The sequence below is a fragment of the Tympanuchus pallidicinctus genome, unplaced genomic scaffold (genome assembly GCF_026119805.1).
Source record: "Tympanuchus pallidicinctus isolate F22 unplaced genomic scaffold, pur_lepc_1.0 scaffold16, whole genome shotgun sequence".
Lineage (NCBI taxonomy): Eukaryota > Metazoa > Chordata > Aves > Galliformes > Phasianidae > Tympanuchus > Tympanuchus pallidicinctus.
Window position 1 is genome coordinate 17,396,625 of NW_026294679.1, and position 18,261 is coordinate 17,414,885.

The 18,261-nt window shown below is 43.3% G+C and overlaps 1 protein-coding gene across 2 annotated transcripts; it reads right to left on the reverse strand.

The window, feature by feature from the left end:
• ZNF488 (zinc finger protein 488) lies at positions 1-17,924 on the reverse strand. 2 transcript variants are annotated; one of them, XM_052677689.1, is made up of 4 exons: positions 17,828-17,924; positions 6,945-7,167; positions 3,524-3,752; positions 1-2,130 (listed from the first exon to the last, which is right to left on the reverse strand). In XM_052677689.1, exons 2-4 carry the CDS (start codon positions 7,161-7,163, stop codon positions 974-976), a joined length of 1,605 nt encoding a protein of 534 aa, XP_052533649.1. In that variant the 5' UTR covers positions 7,164-7,167; positions 17,828-17,924; the 3' UTR covers positions 1-973. The 2 variants fall into 2 exon arrangements, with proteins under 2 accessions (XP_052533649.1, XP_052533648.1); XM_052677688.1 differs by lacking the exon at positions 17,828-17,924 and adding an exon at positions 17,690-17,759.
• Positions 17,925-18,261: the final 337 nt, after the last annotated feature.

Sequence of the window (18,261 nt, forward strand, 5' to 3'; positions counted from 1 at the left end):
TCTGAGACTAAGCAGAACACAAACCAAAGGAGGCAACAGAAAATCATCTCATATGGACTGGCTACAGAGAGGCTTTGGCATCTTCTTCGAAACATCTGGAATTAGCCAGTGTAGAAACCAGATGATAGAAATGGTCTCATCCAGTGCAATTCATGAACAACTGTGTCATTTTGTGAAGGACATTCCTCTTCTAGCTGTCAGCAGAACAGAGCCTACCAACCAGGATGCAGAGCACAGGTTCTATCTAGCATTTGCTAGCAGTAACTCAGGCACCCCAGCTGCCTTCTTCAGTATATCCATAAATTGAAATCCACAAGCGAAACCCTGCCCGATCAGACCTGCATGCATGCAGAAGTCACACAGATCTTGCAAGCCGACCTCTGGGAAAAATCTGTGCTCCCTCCCTTAAATGATCGTTTGACTACAGCTCAAACTTCGATACAGATGCAGACTTAATCAGATTTTGTATACATTATTTCAAAAGCAGCAAAGCCTAGAACTCAGCTCAGACTGAGTAAGAGGCCATCACAACTGATACAAACAGTAACTTTGTTTCTTTTTGCGTACAAGCATGTAGATTTAAAGATTCTGCGTTCAGTGAAGAGGTTGCTGCTTCTATATTTACATTGTACAGCGCAGACACCAGCAAATCAAATTTTGTCTGCAAAATGATACCTTTGTCCCCAAACTTTGTTTGCAAATTAATACTGCGTGTGTGCATTCATTTCACAATTTTATTTCCTCAAAAATAGATTGACAAGGGCCAGGCTGAGTTTGCAAAACTTACAACCCACTCAGACTTTTGTAAACATATCATATTTTTTTTTGCAAAGCATCGACTATAAATTACTGTAAACAGTGATTTTCTGTAAGAAATTAATGTAAACGCAAAAAAGAAATGGATACAAACGAAGGATGTCCCCCTACTCTACCCAACCTGCCCAGTCCCTTGGTGAGACCCATCTGCACAGCTCTAATTGTGAGAGGTCATGTGCCGGGATAAATGATGGCGTTCTCGGAAGTACTCATGACAAATGGGACATGTGAGCTTCTCCTCCCGTCTCCTCTTGCTCTGGGATTCAGTTGAAGAGTATTCTTTTTTGTGATGTGACCGCATGTGGAAGACTAAATCGGAAGTCATGCGAAAGGACAGGTTGCATTTGGCACACCAGTTCTGGGCAGCCACTCCAAAGGATGTGAAGGTGGGGGGAAGAAGAGTCAAGGAGGAGGAGGTGGAAGTGGAGGAAGAAGTAGTGGTCGTATTCTGTAACTGTCCTACTTGCTTGTGCCATGGTTCTGAGCTATAAGGGAAAACATTTCCCCGAATGATGCTAGTCTGCAGCATCTGAGCATTACACAAATCACTGACAAAGAACTTGGAATTGAGAAGAGTGCTGCAGCACATGATGTCTGTGGTGGTGATGAAGCCAGACAGCTCCCCCAGGCTCTTTGGTGACTCACTCATGGGATGAGAAGAATTTATTGCCACTCTTTCTGCAAGACATTTACTGGGCTTGCTGAAAGCACTTTTCTGCTCTCCTTGGCCTCTGGCGGGCCACACAAAGGAGAATGCACTACCAGAGGAGTTCAGCAATGCCTCCTTTGATACCTGCTCCTTACCAGTGGGAACTGTGCCATCCTCCTGGTCTGACTCTTTGGGTCTCTCATTCCTCAGCTTCTCCTTTGTCGTCCTGACCTCAGTGAAAGCACTCTGCTTCTGCTCAAAAGCCTCCTTCCTAGCTGACTGCCTTCCTGAACTCGGCTTCCAGAAAGAACCAGCTGGTGCATGCTCTCCTCCAGCCTCTTCCTTGTCCCCACAGTTATGTTCCTCACTCAGATTATTTGTTTTCTCCAACAACACTGTTTTCCTGCTCCTGTTGTTCTCAGCCTCTTCTGATTTTGCTCTCTTTTCTCCAGTGAGACCACGAGCATCATCTTTGCAAGCTGTCATTTTGACCTCTAGATCCTTTGCCAGGCTGTGGAAATTCATGTTCTGCTCCGCTAAGGTGCCTTTTTCACCCTGGAAGCTCCTCCATAGGGCACTCTTCTCTGGGATGCACAGGAAGCGGACGTGGGACAGATAGGAATGCTCACATCTAAAGACTCGGTTGCATTCTTGGCATCTCATCTCTGCAGAAAGAGACAACAGATTATGAGTTTTGCCAAGTTAGAATCATGGATGCATGCAGATCCTGACCATGTCATTGACACAAACAAAAGCACAAAAGTATCTCTTATGTCATTCAAGGTGATACATGGTAAATCTAAAGTCAGAGTGAGATCCCTTGCTGTTATGGAAAATGATTCATGTCTGTTTGCCTCCATGTGCTACTTGCAGAAATGCTTCCATTCAGCCCCTTCAGCCATGTTTGAATTTGATAATATTGCCAGTACGCAATAGTCCAGATAAAACCATAAAAACTTTGGGACTATACTACTGCATTCACCATCTTTACTAGAGGATGAATGTTTATTTCTCTGCCACCCATGTATCTCTCACCCATGTAATGACATGGACTAGAGGTGGCCTCAAAGATTTTGGCACAAGCCTCTGATTTCTGCAGAGGATACTCTGAAAGTTTAATATGTTATACAAATCATTTGATGCTAGTGCCGAAAGCTCTTATTCATGCTCATTTGGCAAACTGTTCTACGTCTCAAGGCATAGATGCCTGTGGCATAGAAAATATTCAATGTGAAACAATGTCAGTCATGAGCTGGAGAAATGGGGATGTGCATTAGCATAATACCATCTCTTTCTTGCTTTCAGATGGGACATAACCCAGTGACCAAGAAGCATACTGCACATCTTAACCACTGTTATGCATCCATGCTCCAGCATTCCACAACATGCAGCAATTTATAAATGCAAATGATGGCAGAGGGCTCCTGAAGTCTGGAGTATATAGAAAAATTCACAAATTGGCTGGGAAGAATTGGAAAAACCTAAGCTGTAGACTTAGTACAGTATAGATCATCATTTCCCAAACTACAGAAGCTGAGCTTATTGTGTAATAACTGTACTGCTGTTGCTTTCAAGTCTTGCATCTAAATATAGTGTTTCTTGCGCAGACAGCACTTTGCCCTGACAAATTCACAGGGCTGATATTGTGTGTCTACATAGAAGCTAACAGAATATGCTGAAATCAGTTAAAGTGATTTAGTGGGTATCTGCTATAAATGTATTTATATTGATTTAATAGTAAAATACAAACAAGTACGTTATCGTATAGACTAACCAACCTATATCTATTACAAACAAAGCTTTATAAGTTACGTTTAACTCCAGAAAAGGGAATGTAGAAAAAGGTTTCTTCCATTTTGACTAGATCAAATTTTGAAGCAAATTTCTTCATGCTCTGTGGCTCCAGCTCAAACCCCAAAGCAGAAGGTCTGACCTGTTAACTGCTGAGGGTTTAGACAGCTTTTATTTCATGTATGACAGGATCAGCACATACTAAATGAGTTGCAGGCTCACTTCAGTCCTCAGTGACCTCTGCATGGCCAGCAGTCTGGAACTTACCATTCTGGGGACTCTGAGTTTTTATCTCATTGAAACCCAAGAGACTGGAAAGCTCTTCATCATACCAGACAAGTAGCTCCTCATTTTTGTTGATTTTCCTGGTAGAGCGATAATATAACTGACTGTTTTCTAAGTAAGCTTCCAAGTTTTGCTCCTTGCTATTTGCAGCTGCTTGTACGAGCCTCATCCAAGGCAGTCCTGTAGGACTGTGCACAGACGTGACATCTACCTGTGGGACAGAACACATAAAAGGGGAAGTTTCAAGTTCTGGGAGCCAAAATAGATGTCCAACAAATTCAAGAAAATAAGTCTTTTTTTCTACATCACACAGAGCCTGTGCCAAAGCAGTGAGCCCAATCCTTATACATCTGTGACCAAAGTCAGGTGGGGAGAAAGATCAGGAGTTAACAACCTAATATTAAGTCTATTGCTCAAATTAAATTTTCCTTCTGTATACATGTTACAACACAGTGCTCAGTTGCAAAAAGGCTTTTCTCCACAGGGCTACTGAGTCCTTTAGTTGCAGGTTGACCACACTCTGGAAATAATATAACTGTAAAACATTTCTTTTTGTCTTCCTTGTTCAGTGTGTGGCTCCCATCTTATTTAATTGATTGCATTTGCTTTGAATAGGGAATGATTTATTTCTTTATAGGTTTTCCTTGGTGTTTACCACAGCAGAACTATGTCCTCTGCAGTGTTTTGAAAGATGGGGAAGATTTTCATAGCTGGGAGGCTGAAACAGAGGGTGATCAAGGGCAACATTTACACACATAAAAAGCCTCAACTAATTTTTGAAGCACTAAGTCGTTGTTTTGAAAGGAAGAAGTTTGGAAATGAAAAATGTCTAATGACAAGTATGATCCAAGTTTCACCCCAAGCAATGTATAGCTCTTTGTTTTCCACTAATTGCAGGATGGCCATTCATTGGTGTTTTGCATCAGAAACAGTATTTAGGTTGTTTATTTCTCTGTTTTTAACTCAGTTTGACTGCTACTTACCAAGAAAAGTATGGCTATAATAGTCACTTGGATATGGAAGGAAACATTAAGAGAACATTAGTATAAAAGTTAATTAGTACAAGGGAGAAAATAAATTTGCATGCTCCATAACTGGTTCCCCCAGAACAGCATGGTAATTAACAGTGATTGAGAAATCTTGAAGTCTGACAGCAACACAAGCACACCCACCCACAGACACAGTGGTTGCAACTAATAGCTATGACAGAGGCTGTCATTTATTAGTTTTTGTGTTTCAGAAATACCAAGAACCCACCCGGAGCTCTAACCAAAGTCAAAGGGAACACAGCTCCTCCAGGAACCAGACCTCCAGGGCAGGAGTTGAAAGAGCTCACAGGAGGAATGAAGGGCAGAACAGCAGACCTGGGTGCACTCAGCTTCAATCATGAGCCCACTATGGCTTTTTCTCTCCCTGGATTGGCAGTCCCTCAGGTGAATCCTTTGCATCCACACATGAGGGAAGGGCTTTACTGCCCAACAGGCTGTACCAGAGTGCTGTGAAGATATTCTGGCTTCCCTGATACAAGCTGAAGGAGAAAAGTGAGAATAAGTCTGCTCCTTGGATCCAGGAGGCAAAAGCATGAGAAGCTGCAAAGGGCAGAGGAAGTCAGAGGAAAGGATAGATTTTATAAAGGACTAATTTACTTTGCATGAGTAAAGCATTGGCTGGAAAGAACCACCTGTGCCAGTGGTTGCACAAGCATAGAAATTTGGCTCAAGGAGCTCAAATTAGGGCCTCCAAGTAGATGAGAGGAAAAAAACAGAGCTCCCTTTAAACTAAACATAAAAGCCTAAGAAGATGAAAATCTTTTTGGAAATTATATTCTCCAAAGCCCTGCTGAATTGCTGCTGAACTAGGGTGAGCACGAAATTCAGCTGCAGAGAATCCAGCTTATCCTTTGTCCCTGTGTTTTTGCTATAGCCAGCATATCAATACCCATTTCTTGTTTTCCCTTCAGTGCCATGACAATATTGTGTCATTGTGATTGTATCATTAATTAATTGTCTGCACACAGAGTTGCAAGCTAAACAATAATTCCTGATTTCTGGAAGGTTTAGTTTTAATTTTGAGAAGCAAAGAGGATATGGGGCTAAGGGCTGCATCTGAAATAGCTACTTGCACACAGTTTGATGCATTGACTGACAAAAACAGAGATCAGAGCCAGTTCAGACATTCAGTGCCATGCCTTCATAACAACTCCTAACTCATATGCAGCAAAACTCTAAATCCGTCCCACTGCAGGTCTGTTCCAGTGTAGAAACTCTTTGCGATTTTTCCTTGACTCTACTCATTCTAAAACTCCCAGGAGGAATATAGAATTATTCTATGGAGTCTGATCTCAGGAGGGTTAATTCTCCAGAGAGCTGATAGTTGTCCTGAAGCACTGATAATCCAGCCTGAGCAGGCTAACTTGTGTCAGGGACTCAAATGAACAGTCAGTAAAAGTCTGAAGCCTCTTTGTCTTTTTCTTGATTTCTTTAAAGCAAAAACATCAAGCAGATGTCTCCAAACAGATACATCTTCCATACTACACATTCTGCCTGGAATTTCTCTAAACTACAGAAAACTTAAAAGAATCAGTTATTTCTTTACATGGTGACCCTGTCTTCATCTACACCAGTGACGACTGAAATGCACTCCAAGACCCTGAAGACTGAGATAAGATGCCAGCAGGAGAAATAAGCGTTGTCCAAATGAAAACGTCATGATGAACAGTGGCTATGGAACAAAATATTTGGGAATTAGAAATTGAGATTAAACAGATTAAAATTCACTCCATCACCATCCTGGGGCTCCTGACCTCCCCAGTATGACCTCCCCAGGTTCATTTTGTTTCACAGCCCCAGTTCAGTGGCTTTCCTGCAGTAATTTCAAACAGCAGGAGGTAACTTCAGCTGATCCGTGTACTAATAGTAGTAGGATGTGGCTACCTGAATAATGTGTGGGCCAGCTGCCTGATTGACATCTTTTACACATCATACTAAAGTCACTGCCAATTGTAGTTTTACTTTTATGGGTAACTGAGAAAGTCAGATTTACAGTGCCTCCTAGTAAACCTCCTGTGTTCTTTGTAAGGAGAAAATCTGAGTGAGATAAGTGAAGATGCAAAACTATTCATCCCTCTTTCCTCCTGCTTGCAGTCAGTGCTGAAGCAGGTTGTCAGCCTTGAGCACAGAAACAGGACTTTGTATTCTTCCTGCAAAGGCAAGTTTTCATTGAGGTTCCCCTGGTCTACAGCCCATAAATCAGCAATGCATCATCTGCTTCTCCCTTTTGGAGGAGCTGTTAGTTGTGCTGAACAGAGAAAAAATCTACCCCTTACAAAGTCAGGATGCTGTAAACCTGAAGGATGATGTAACTCTGTCTGACAGGACTAGCATCAAGCATTGCTTTTCCCCACCTTAAACACATAGTGAATGGTCCGTCTATCAGAACACTTGAGGGCAATAAAAGCTACAGTGTCCAGCAGGGTGTTCTGCAGCATGCACGGGCCAAAAACAGCTTCTTCAGGAATGTCTTGTGTGGTGTGAACAGTAGCCAGTATATCCGGGAAATGGTGATGCAGAAATCTGTTGTCACTTGTCCAAAGGAATTTAGGCAAAGATGTGAGTTCCATCATAAACCTGTAAAATAGCAAGAAGTCACACTTGGAATACAGATGGTAATGGAAGGAGACATCACTACTTAAAATATAAAGGCTTCTAGGAACTGCAGGTGAATTATAAGAGCATGCCAAAACACTGTCAGCTGGAGTTTACAGCTTTGTTAACATCTCATTCAGAAAGGGAAAAGCAACTTTGTAGTAAACCAAAAGATGAGATTTGTAAACAAGTTGATTACATTTTTCTGGAACAGTCAGACTGTCCAGGAGCCCAGCTGCTCTGCACTGCTACTCCTCATGGCCAGGAATAAGAAACATTGGGAACAGTAAGCTAAATTTTCAACCAGTAGAATTTTGTATTTTCTTTTCCAGTATATTCTCAGGTAACCTTCTTACTTATTACTGGTAGCTTGCGGAATTGTGAAGAAAGATGAGAAGGACAGCAACAATTTAAAAAAAAGCAAATGTAATCTGAGATGGGTTTTGAAAAAGTCATGTTCTTTAGTTTGGAAGCGTGACATCAGTCTAAGTACTCAGGTGCACAACCAGGAGTAAACTGAGTGTCTGCTCAAACTGAATGCACAAAATCTTTGTTGACTGACACAAGGATTATATCCTTCCCTTCCCAGAATGTACTTAAGATAATAGTTATTAGCTGTTGTAAGGAAAATGAAATCAGATTATGACTCTTGCCATTAGCATAATATTAGGAGAGATTGGTGTGCTCAGGGGGTTGAATTTTCTTGCCCTGAATGTCGAATATTAAATCTTTTCAGTGCAGAGGCGATTTCTGCACTATACACCTCAATCCGAGATATGTGTATGCAGCAAAGATGTAGTTTTGTGTTATTTGCCATTCTGAGCTTCCCTAGGCTTTTAATGAAGATATTGCCATCTCCTGCTCCCAGATGGAGGACATGAAAAAACCCTAATTTATGCCATCAAGAGCTGGATCAGGTCCATTAGGCACAGAAAATTAAAGAGAACAGCAACAAGCCCTGAAGAGGCCTTAGCCTAATAAACACCGAGATAGAAGGGCTGAAGATCCAGTCTAATCTTTCTCATTCTCTGCCAGCAGAATTGATTTGTTACTCACTGACTCATGACTTAAACTGAAGTGATATAATGTGCTCAGGAGAGTTGCAGTGATTTAACTAAATCAGTTTCTAAATCAGTATCATTAATTCAGAATAATGTCCTCCTCATAGGCAAGGTCTGAGCCCCCATCCCGGAAATAAGGAAATGCATGTTTACGTATGCAGAAAGTAGTGAACCTCTGAAGGATGAAGGTCTAAAATAGACAAGCAAGACAAAGAGTAGGAGGTAAAAGGGTAAAAAACATGTCAGCTGACTTGCCAGATATTAGGCCTTAAGAGGAGGATAGAACAGGACTCTGCTTTCAGTTACTGATGAATTTTACTGCCTGGTTTCCCAATAACCTGATAAAGTCACTACTGGTGTAAGAACAAGATGATGTCTTCTGTGTGCACATTTGTACAACACAGGATCTGCCTAAATGAATACAACGAATTCCTATGTTTGTCTGTTTCCATTTAAGCAATACTGATTTTTAATAAATGGAATGAGGCCATCTTTTAAAAATAATAATAATGCAAAAAATAAAAGCTCCATACCATCAGAAAAATAAATTTGAGGTATAAAATGCTTCAGTGTACCTCTGCACAAGAAAGCATTTAGAAATAAGTTACAAGCTAAAACAATCTCTTTTGTAAGAGTCTACATTTGGGGAATTCTTAATCCCTTCTAGCATTATTTTATTTATCCACTTACAACTTTAGATGGCAAACCCTCTCTCCTTTCTAATTCATCCAAATGTCTCCATGTATATAGGTGAGTGTTGTACATTAGCTATCTCAGTGTCCCTTCAGAGGAAGCTGAATTTTCTGTTTTCTTTGATGCCCTCAAGACTGAATTTGCAGGACATTGCTGAGGATGCTTCATGAGCACACCCGTGTCAGAAAGGGAGGGGTCACTGACTGTGCTGTCCCAACCTCCTCCAGAAATCCCCACTGAGGTATGGATACTGGGCTTGAAGGAATATAGACCTGATTCCAGCCAGGTCCTGCTGCCTCGTATCTTTCCCTGTTTCAGCAGGCATCAAAGAGCATAATCCATAAACCCCAGCATGACAAGAACCATTTCTCCAAAAACTGACAATGTGTGGACACCAAGTCTCAGATTTACATGCAACACCACCACCTAGTGATTTCTTCCAGAACAGACATCCCACAGAGTGACTGACAGAGAGGCAGGACAGGCCTCAGCGCTGCTCCCCACTTGTGTTTTGCTGCCCACAGGGTGGAAGCGAAACATCAGCATGGCTGCTCTGCACTCCTTGGTGCCGGTGCAGCCACTGGCAGTGCAGTGCGTGCCACCTGCCTGATGCCCCTGGTCCTGCCCCCCCATCCTGAGTGCTGAAGGGCTTCCATACATCTCAAAAAAAGGGCAGAAATCATTCCAAGGTGCAGCAGCCTTTGCCTGCTCTTGCTGTCCCACTGGGCTGCTTGCAGATAATTCTCCCTTCTGGAAGCAAATAAATCAACACACCTTCTGTTCCATTAAATTCTCCTGAATTGAGGGGATGCAGGAAATGGAAGCCAATAAGGTGTATCAGACCACTAACATACCTTTCTTCTATCCAAAGTCAAGCATGTATCAAACTCAACAAGCCTTTGTGCTTTGCTTGTTTTCTAAATGACTTGTGAATTAGTCACAGATCTGATGGACAAAAAAATCCCCCAAGTGACATTCCTCACCTGCACAGCAGGGTCAGCTGTGGGGAAGCTGCAAAGAGGACATAACATGGGTACAGAGCAAAGGAACTCGTTCCTGTGAGTCCTGTAGCAACTTTCTTCACAGGGAGATCAAATAATTTGTTGAATGCACCACCTAGTGAAACATCTCAGCATAACACCGAGGCTTCAGGCAAAGAGACAGCAGCACAGGAACTCTTGATTAATTCCAAATCCAGACCCAACGTGTTTCACATCTTTGCCAATGGCCCTCATAGTTTGAATGAAGATATGATCATTACGAACCTACAATGGGAGCTGCAGTGAGAAGTGGCAATGGTTCACAGGCTGGGTGGCATTTGTCTTTGGTAGACTGAACTGGAAGAATTGCTCACATTCTTCAAAGGAAGCAAAGGATGGAGAAAATGATCACAACTGAGAATTCTTCAAGATTTCATGAATTTTTTGTTTTCTCCTAAAATGCCAGGGACTCCCGAGGTTGGCATCAGACCTTCATTTCCTTCCATTAGCTTCCCGTCATTGCTGCCTACAGCTCTGCAGTACAGTCACTACTCTCTTCTCTGCTTGATGCACATATACCTGCAAGCACTTGGAACAATGAGACTCCTACTGATGACTTCACCACTTATTTTCCTCAGCTTGCCAACCTCCCATCTTTTATCCTCATATGCTCCTCAGACACCACAACTTCTGGCCCTTACCTTGAGAGATGTGCTCTTCTCACCTCATTCCAGTACTTAAGGAATAACAGCTGCATGCAAATCTTCTTCACTGACCTAAAAATCCCCATGAATGTTGTCCTATGCCATCAAGACTAGCATTATGTATGGGTGAAGACACACTACATTAAGATCATGCCTGTTTTATGTTACCAATTTCAACATTTGGCTAACTGATTTAAGGAGAAGCCATTCTTCTGCACTCTCTCACAGATTTGCTCACTGTTTTGTGCATCTGACAAACTCACTCCTCTGCTGCATGGAAAAGTTGACAGAACTCTGTCATAAATCTCCTTGTGAAGGTCATATCTTCAGCTCTGTACTGTGCAGACTCAAACAGGCAATGCTGAGAGTGCCTTTGCCTCCTAGAGACACGATCCCCCTCACACAACATAATCCTGCTGCTCTCACTCATGTTCTGCATAAGCAGTTCCTATTCCTCTGGGCTCACCCAAGCACATATCTGAAATGGTGACATAAATTGAATATTTATAATGCATTAGTAGGACATTAGAGTCAGATCACCTGTTAGACATGGGGGTATTCTCCATATTCTATCTGTCATACATGAGAATTTTCATATGGATGAGTTTAGGGACTTGCAGTTTAATGGACTCTTCATCCTCCAGAGAGTATCTGATACACATATACCATGTCCCTGAGTGATGGATTTTGCATCTTTATTTCTGAGGAGTGTGACAGATCTGTCAAACAAAAAGTACCTGTGGGCAGGCAGCTCCCTATGGACTATGCAGTTGTGGATGCTTCATCAAAAAGCACATGAAATAGATGGTACTCATGGCAACTGCTCCTAGTCTGCTTGCTTCCAGAAACAGCACACAAATTGCTACCAAAAAGAGTTCAGCCTGATGGTTTAGGGATAGTTTATATCAATTCTATGGCCCTGCAAAACCAGCTATGATGCTTCAGGCTGGCTTTGCTTATCATCATTGGAAGTATTTGCATCCCATTCCTCCTGCCAAATTTCAGTGTGATTTAGCAGGTATTTCTAGGAGTTTGATTTGAAGATATAGTTCCAACATTTTGCCTTACTCCTCTTCATGTCTACAGAAGACTTCTGTGAACCCATGCTCCATTAACCCAGTTAGTAGAACAGCCTGATCAAAACATAATCCCCTTTCTTCCTTACAGTCCCCTTTTCTCCCTTACTAAGACCCATTCCAGATGTTTTCCCGTACGTCTTTGAAGGGACCATTTGGAATCAGCATACTCTATATGACTTAGCTTCTGTGCAAGTTTGTGCTCAGTATAGATGAGTGCAACAGAGCTTGCACACAGGTGTGACAGTCATGTTTGGACCATTTCTGGACCACCAGAGAGGCATTCTCAAGGTTCTGCACAAAGGCAGCAGCAGAACTGACAGCAGAGCCTAATGCAACAGTAACTCCTGCAAAGCACAAGGGCAGCTCCCACACCTCTTGACAAGAACACATTCCTAGGGAAAATGAGAGAAGGGTCTATGAATAGCTATAAGCAGATTTTCAGATCCCTGATTTTCTACCACATGGCCTTCAGATGTCACTGCAAGCTCTTCTAAGGAATGCCTGTAAAAGCTGTAAAAGCTCAAGGGTAGAAACTCTGCTTGGAACACAAACTCCCCAGCCACCTACTGCCATTGGACTGGGCCCAATTTTCCTTGCCACAGTGACAACATTGAATTGTGGCATCGTTTTTTGTTTTGTGCCTTTCACAAAAGAAACACGTATTCTTGCTTAATTTTATCATTGATTTAAAGGTGTGAAGGAAACAACTCAGCCATCTTTGCAAGAAGGGAAAATTTTCAACCAGAACTTGCTTAGTTACTTCAGCTCTTCACAATCATAAATGGAAAGGATTAATAAAGATCGATTCTCTTAAATTAATTTGATAGAAATACTTGCCAACGTCTTCTTTAATTTCACCTTCACATTTAATTTCAGTTTGATGTAATATGCACGTAGCAGTGAACCTTTCAAAACAATCACCCTACTATGGAAAAAGAAAAAAATAAAACACATTACAAAGATATTCATAAAAGTTATTGGGAAGATATGACCCAGGGGATCTGACCCACCCTCCAAAGCCATTTTTATGTCTATTCTGACCTGCCTCTGGAGCAAGGATTAACTTGAATTGTAGAGCCCTGCACTTGCCATACTGACATAACTGCAATAAACAAACATTGGAACCATCATTCCCTTCTCCTTTTAACTTACTAGTCACAGCACTGACAGTGCTCTCCCTGGAGCATATAACCTGGCACTCCTGTGGCCACTGCCTAAACTCCTTTTGATTTCAAAAGGTCTGTCAGCCCGAGAAATCTGTGATCAGACATGCATTGTCATGCACAATAAACTACAGATACTGAAGAACTGAGCTGATGCAGACAGAGTGCTTCTGTCTACAGAATTTGTCATTCACTGTTGTTGTAAGGAACTAAAGATTCTTAACACATGAGGGAAATTCCAGGGAAATCAGAGATGAAAAAGTGAGAAAATTCACTTCCTGAATTTCATACATTTGGTTTCCTTCTGCACAGAGTTTCCTTATCTTTTTATTCATTCTGTGAACTGCAAAGGAGAAGAATCGAAGCTAGAACTGGAAAAAAGTTGGCAGGAAATCAAAGAAAGAAAAGGAGAATTCTTGTTTTGAAAGATATCATAAGTAATTCCAAATACCCCCAAACAAATGCAGAAACAAACTCAACCTGCTTCTTAAATCCATTAAACCACAAACTGAGGAGGTACTGTTAAAGCACAAAAAACTTTTCCCTTAGCTCACTGATGCAGCAAGGTAGACTGTGCTCCAGCCCTGGCCAGGTCTGGAAGTCTCTCCTTTGGGGCCCAGAGCCTTTCCTTTGCTGCTGAGAAGCCCATATGCGTGAAGAAGGTCATACGAGTGGATGTGGAGACATGAAGCAGCTGCTGCCGCCATGTGATGCCTTTCCCAGCCTGGCTGGGCTGCACCAAGCTATGAGCTTACTGCCCCTCAGGGAGGTGTTACATCCAAAGTAGAGTACATCAAAGTCTAGGATGAGCTTGGAAGGGGATGAGGTGCTGCTTTTTGTGAGACAGAAAACTAAGCACGTGTCACATTTCTGAGTCTTGACATCCTGTTTATCTTCAAGAAATTGTATTCATTGAATTCCTGAACTCTAAGTATCCTCTTTCATCCTCCCAGTTTCACCAATGGCAAATTGGAATTCCAGCAATGATTCTGCACAGAGATCAGGATCAGCTGGCTCAAGGAAGTCCCACTCCTGCCAATGTACCACTTCCAATCCATGTGGAAAGAAGAGTTCAATTAGCAATAATAAATAAAATGCCAGTAAGAGCTATGATTTTTCTTACCCAAGGCTACACCGGGCCATCCTGTGAGTACCTCTCTAGTTCTTCTCTCTGACCTCATCCTCTGCACCTCTAAGGCAGTTTGCCTGCACCAGGCATCTGGGGGAAACGGCAGGAAGCACAGCTTTGTATCAGGGAGGAATTTGCTGGCTGCATAGGTGAGATGAGTCTAAAACTAGTGGGGAAAAACTAGGGCTGAACTAGCCTGCTACATGCAAATGGTTTTGCTCAGCATTTAGCTGACCCCAGCTAACAGACCCACCTTCCTGCACAGCAGCTGCAGAACTCTGCCTTGACAAAATAGTGGGTATAAGCAGGGAAACAGCACATTCCCAGAAAGAATCATGAGGCAACTCCAAGTGGAGAGCCTGATACACATACTGAGCTTCCAGAAATTGGCCCTTTGTGGAGTGCAAGTCCAACATGGAATTGTTTCTTCTGAATCAGAGACCTCCAAGCTCATTGAAAGCTCACAATGTTGCTATTCTATTTGCACAGTACCTTCAGGGAGCAGCTCTCCAACTCTTACTATTTTAAGGCTCTGTGGTCTTCAGATTGTCTTCCATCACCTGAAACACACAGTACAGGCAATGCAAACTGACAGCTCCTGATGAGCCATCATTATATCTTGGCTGGATACCCAGTCTAGTGAATCATGAAGCTGCCAAACCTTTTTATTATGAAGTATCCCTCAGACTTCAGTGGGAATAATGAAGAAGACAGAGTTAAAACCCTGCTTTGAAATGAGTAAGTATTTCAAGTTCCACATCTGCCTTCAGCAAGCCTTGTGAGATCAGGAACCACTTGGAAGCACAGATTAAAAGGTAAGATTCCCATTTTCTTTGATGTTTCCTCTGAAGACAAGGAAAGCTGAAGAGGGCTCTCGCCTGATGCATAGCAGCTGCCATGAAGATATGCAGAGCTGCCTCTGAAAAAGAGGCAGAACTTTTCCCCCAAGACCACATGAATGCAATTACCATCCTTTACTTGAAGTTCAAGAAAGAAATGTCCAAAGTTCAGTGTCAGATCTAGCTCGGTGAAAACATAATTAAGACTGGAAAAAGTTCCAGGAGGGGTATGTGCACTGCCCCAGTGAATTTCATGTGGGAGCTCCACAGCAATTATAACATCCTTCTGCCTGGCACTGTATTTGATCTAACAGGCCTTCGTGGATGGTGTTGACTTGTGCAAGTCATTCACAAGTAGACAAAGGGAAATGACTATAGCTCAGTGGTCTGATGCCTTTTAAAGATTTCATTTTTGGGTGCAAGGCACAATGCTGGAGGGCTGACTCCTCACCAGCCTACACAACATCCATGTGCTGCATTACCCTTACCTACTATTTTTGTTCTTGCATCTTCAAAGCCTAGAACATTAAAAACAGGGTTCCTGTGGGAAACCAGTAGCATGTTGTAGCTCTCCAGTCAGCTTTGAGGATTATTGGCCTGTAAATGTTATGAATTAGCCTCATTTCAGAGCACAGTGTATTTCATATTCCTGCTGGCACTGTGCCAGTGGTCACTTCAGAGACTGGGTCTGCCTCCTGCCCTTGCTGTTCTGGTACTGCTCAGTGTTCCACAGTAGGTACAACGCCCCAAAAATGTCACAGGCATTTTGAATTTTACAAGGCACAACCAGGAAGGGAGAGAAAACAAATCCCAAAGTGCCTCTATTTCTCACACTACACTAGAAAGAGCATACAGCAAATGTGTATGTTAAAACAGCAATTTTGTGGGAAGCAGAACAGAAAAAGTAATGATGCAAATTTTCCCCTGCTATTATGTCCATTGGGGAGACCCAGGTTGTGGCAGTGTGTGCTGGCACATCTGTTCTCACAGAGACTGAGCATTTTGTCTTTACATGGGCATCCGTGCAAACAAAACCCCACTCCCCACTTGCAGACAGAGAACACTGCAAAGCGAGCAGCCAGCACAAGCCAGTGCAGCCAGACTGATGCGCCACAGCCACACAGCAACAGCATCTGTAACTTGGGAAAAGAATAACCATTTCTGCTCTCTCCATCCAATTCAAATTCATGTCTCCTTTTCATAGATTACAAGAAATGACTTTATCTGGTTGCTGTGCAAGACGTGGATGGTTCATTTTCATTTCACAGTCCTGCTATTTATTTTTGGTAACTTTCAATTTTTTAAAAAATGTGATATGTGCTCAACAAGAAACGAATATATTGATTTCTGTGTTCATGTGCATATACACATAAATACAGCCACACACTCACAGTTGTACATATGGCTACATGCACAGCTGTAGGATCTTTTGCAATTTTATATACTTGCCATTTGCATTTCAAGATAAATATTTCAGGAGTAGCCACATGGTTCATGCTGGAGATTTCTTCAGCTGCACGAAATAACAGCACTTTGTTCTTTGAGCTGATTTATTAACAGCAAATACAGGTAACAAGTGCTGGAGAAGAACCATATTAACAGATTCATAGCATTACAGACATGGAAAAACACACATATGATATGCCACGATTTAGGGTAAGTCATTTCTTCTGCAAAATCTTCCATACACTTTATAATTCCTCACACTGAATCTATTTTCATATTTTTATTATTACTACTACTGCTACTATTATTATTATTTTAGAACTATATTCTATATTTAGAACTATATTTATATATAAATTAGATTTAGAACTATTAGTTCTCTCCCACTCAGTTAATAGAAGTTAAAGTAATATTTTGACTTTAATGCTTCTATGTCTTTGGAGCTTTTTTTTTTCTTTCAATAAGATGATATTTCTGTCAAGTTCTGCAGAGCACTGCTTTGCTTTGACACAGGGGATGTTCCTGAATCCCACATAAACGTGCTCTCATAAACAGCGTACAACCATTTGGTGTCACTTTACACATTTTCTAAAAAATAAACCATAAATTTAACCTTCCGGTTTTTCTCTTGCTTGACTAAATCCCTCTTTCTATTAGCAATGATACCTAATGAAGAGTAAGTGGAGCTATGAGCACTACGTCTGGCTTTATTGAAAGCCAGAAAGAGGGGACATCTCCACAGCAAGAATCTGTAAATTCCCCAGTTCAACCCACGAATGCAAATGCTTCTAATTTAAGAGCAGCTACATGGAAAATACAGAATTAGTGAAAACTCGCATGACGTTTGCCACTGCCATCTCCCGCAGTAGCACCCATCCGACCACAGAGCAAACGTGATGCTTCCCCCCTTTGTACCCGACTCTGTTCCTACAGAAACCTTTTCACAAAGGATTTATAAACGTGAAGACCAAAGTGACATTTCCAAGTGATGACGAGAGCGGTTTCTAACTTACGGAACCAGTAAGAAATACCTGCTAAGGAGCATGGATATCTTTACACTGGGTAGAAATATGGAGTAGTGTGGAGAGAAATTCCAAAGAAAGTTCATCTGTTTCTTAAAGCGATCAAACCCTAACCAAGCACCCCAAAGCCACGACGGCTCCGACCCGTCGCAGTCAGAAGAAAGAAGAGAGAGACCAAAGGGGCAGCCGTCGCCCGAGCTGTCCGGACGGGGGCGAAGAGCCGGGAGGCAGCGGAGCTCCGCGGGGCTGCCGAGGAGGAGCTGAGGACGGCGGCTCTCCCTCCCGACCTCGCTGCCCGGACAGCTCCGCCGGGGACATGGACCCTCGGGGCCGCCCGCCCGCCCACTCCCGTCTGAGAGCCGCTTCACCCCCCTTGCCCCCTTCTTACCGCCAAGGAGAGCAGCCCGACGGCAGCTGCCCGCTTCGCCCCGCGCTGAACGCTCTCTGCCGCCGGCACCACGGCCGCCCCGGCCCTCCCTCGCCTGCCGGCCCGCCCCCGTATCCCCTCCACCTCAACTCCTCTCACCTCTCCGCGCTCACGGGCTCCGCTCAGCCCTCGCTCCAGCAGCCGGCTGCGGCCACGTCCCCGCGGAGCCCGCATCCCACTCCAGGGCCGCCCCCCCCCCACCTCACACCCCACCCCGCGCACCGCCCCGGAGCGGCCGCGTCCCCCTCCCCGACACCACCGCCGCTCCCCGCCCAAAGCGACCCCCCCTTCTCCCGAGCCCCGCCGCTTCCCCCGCGGAACCCCCCCGGGTAGCAGCGAGGCCGCGAGCAGGAGGTGGGAGGGGTTCCCCGGTGTAACAGTTCGCTGGGAAGAGGACTTTCTTTTAAAGTTGGGGGAAAAAAAGGGTAAAGCCTTTGGATTCGTTCCCGGTGCTCCTTCGCAGCGCACGACACGGCTGCTGATTGCGGTGCCGTTTGGGGCACCGCGCGTATCGATGCGAACCGTTTAAACGC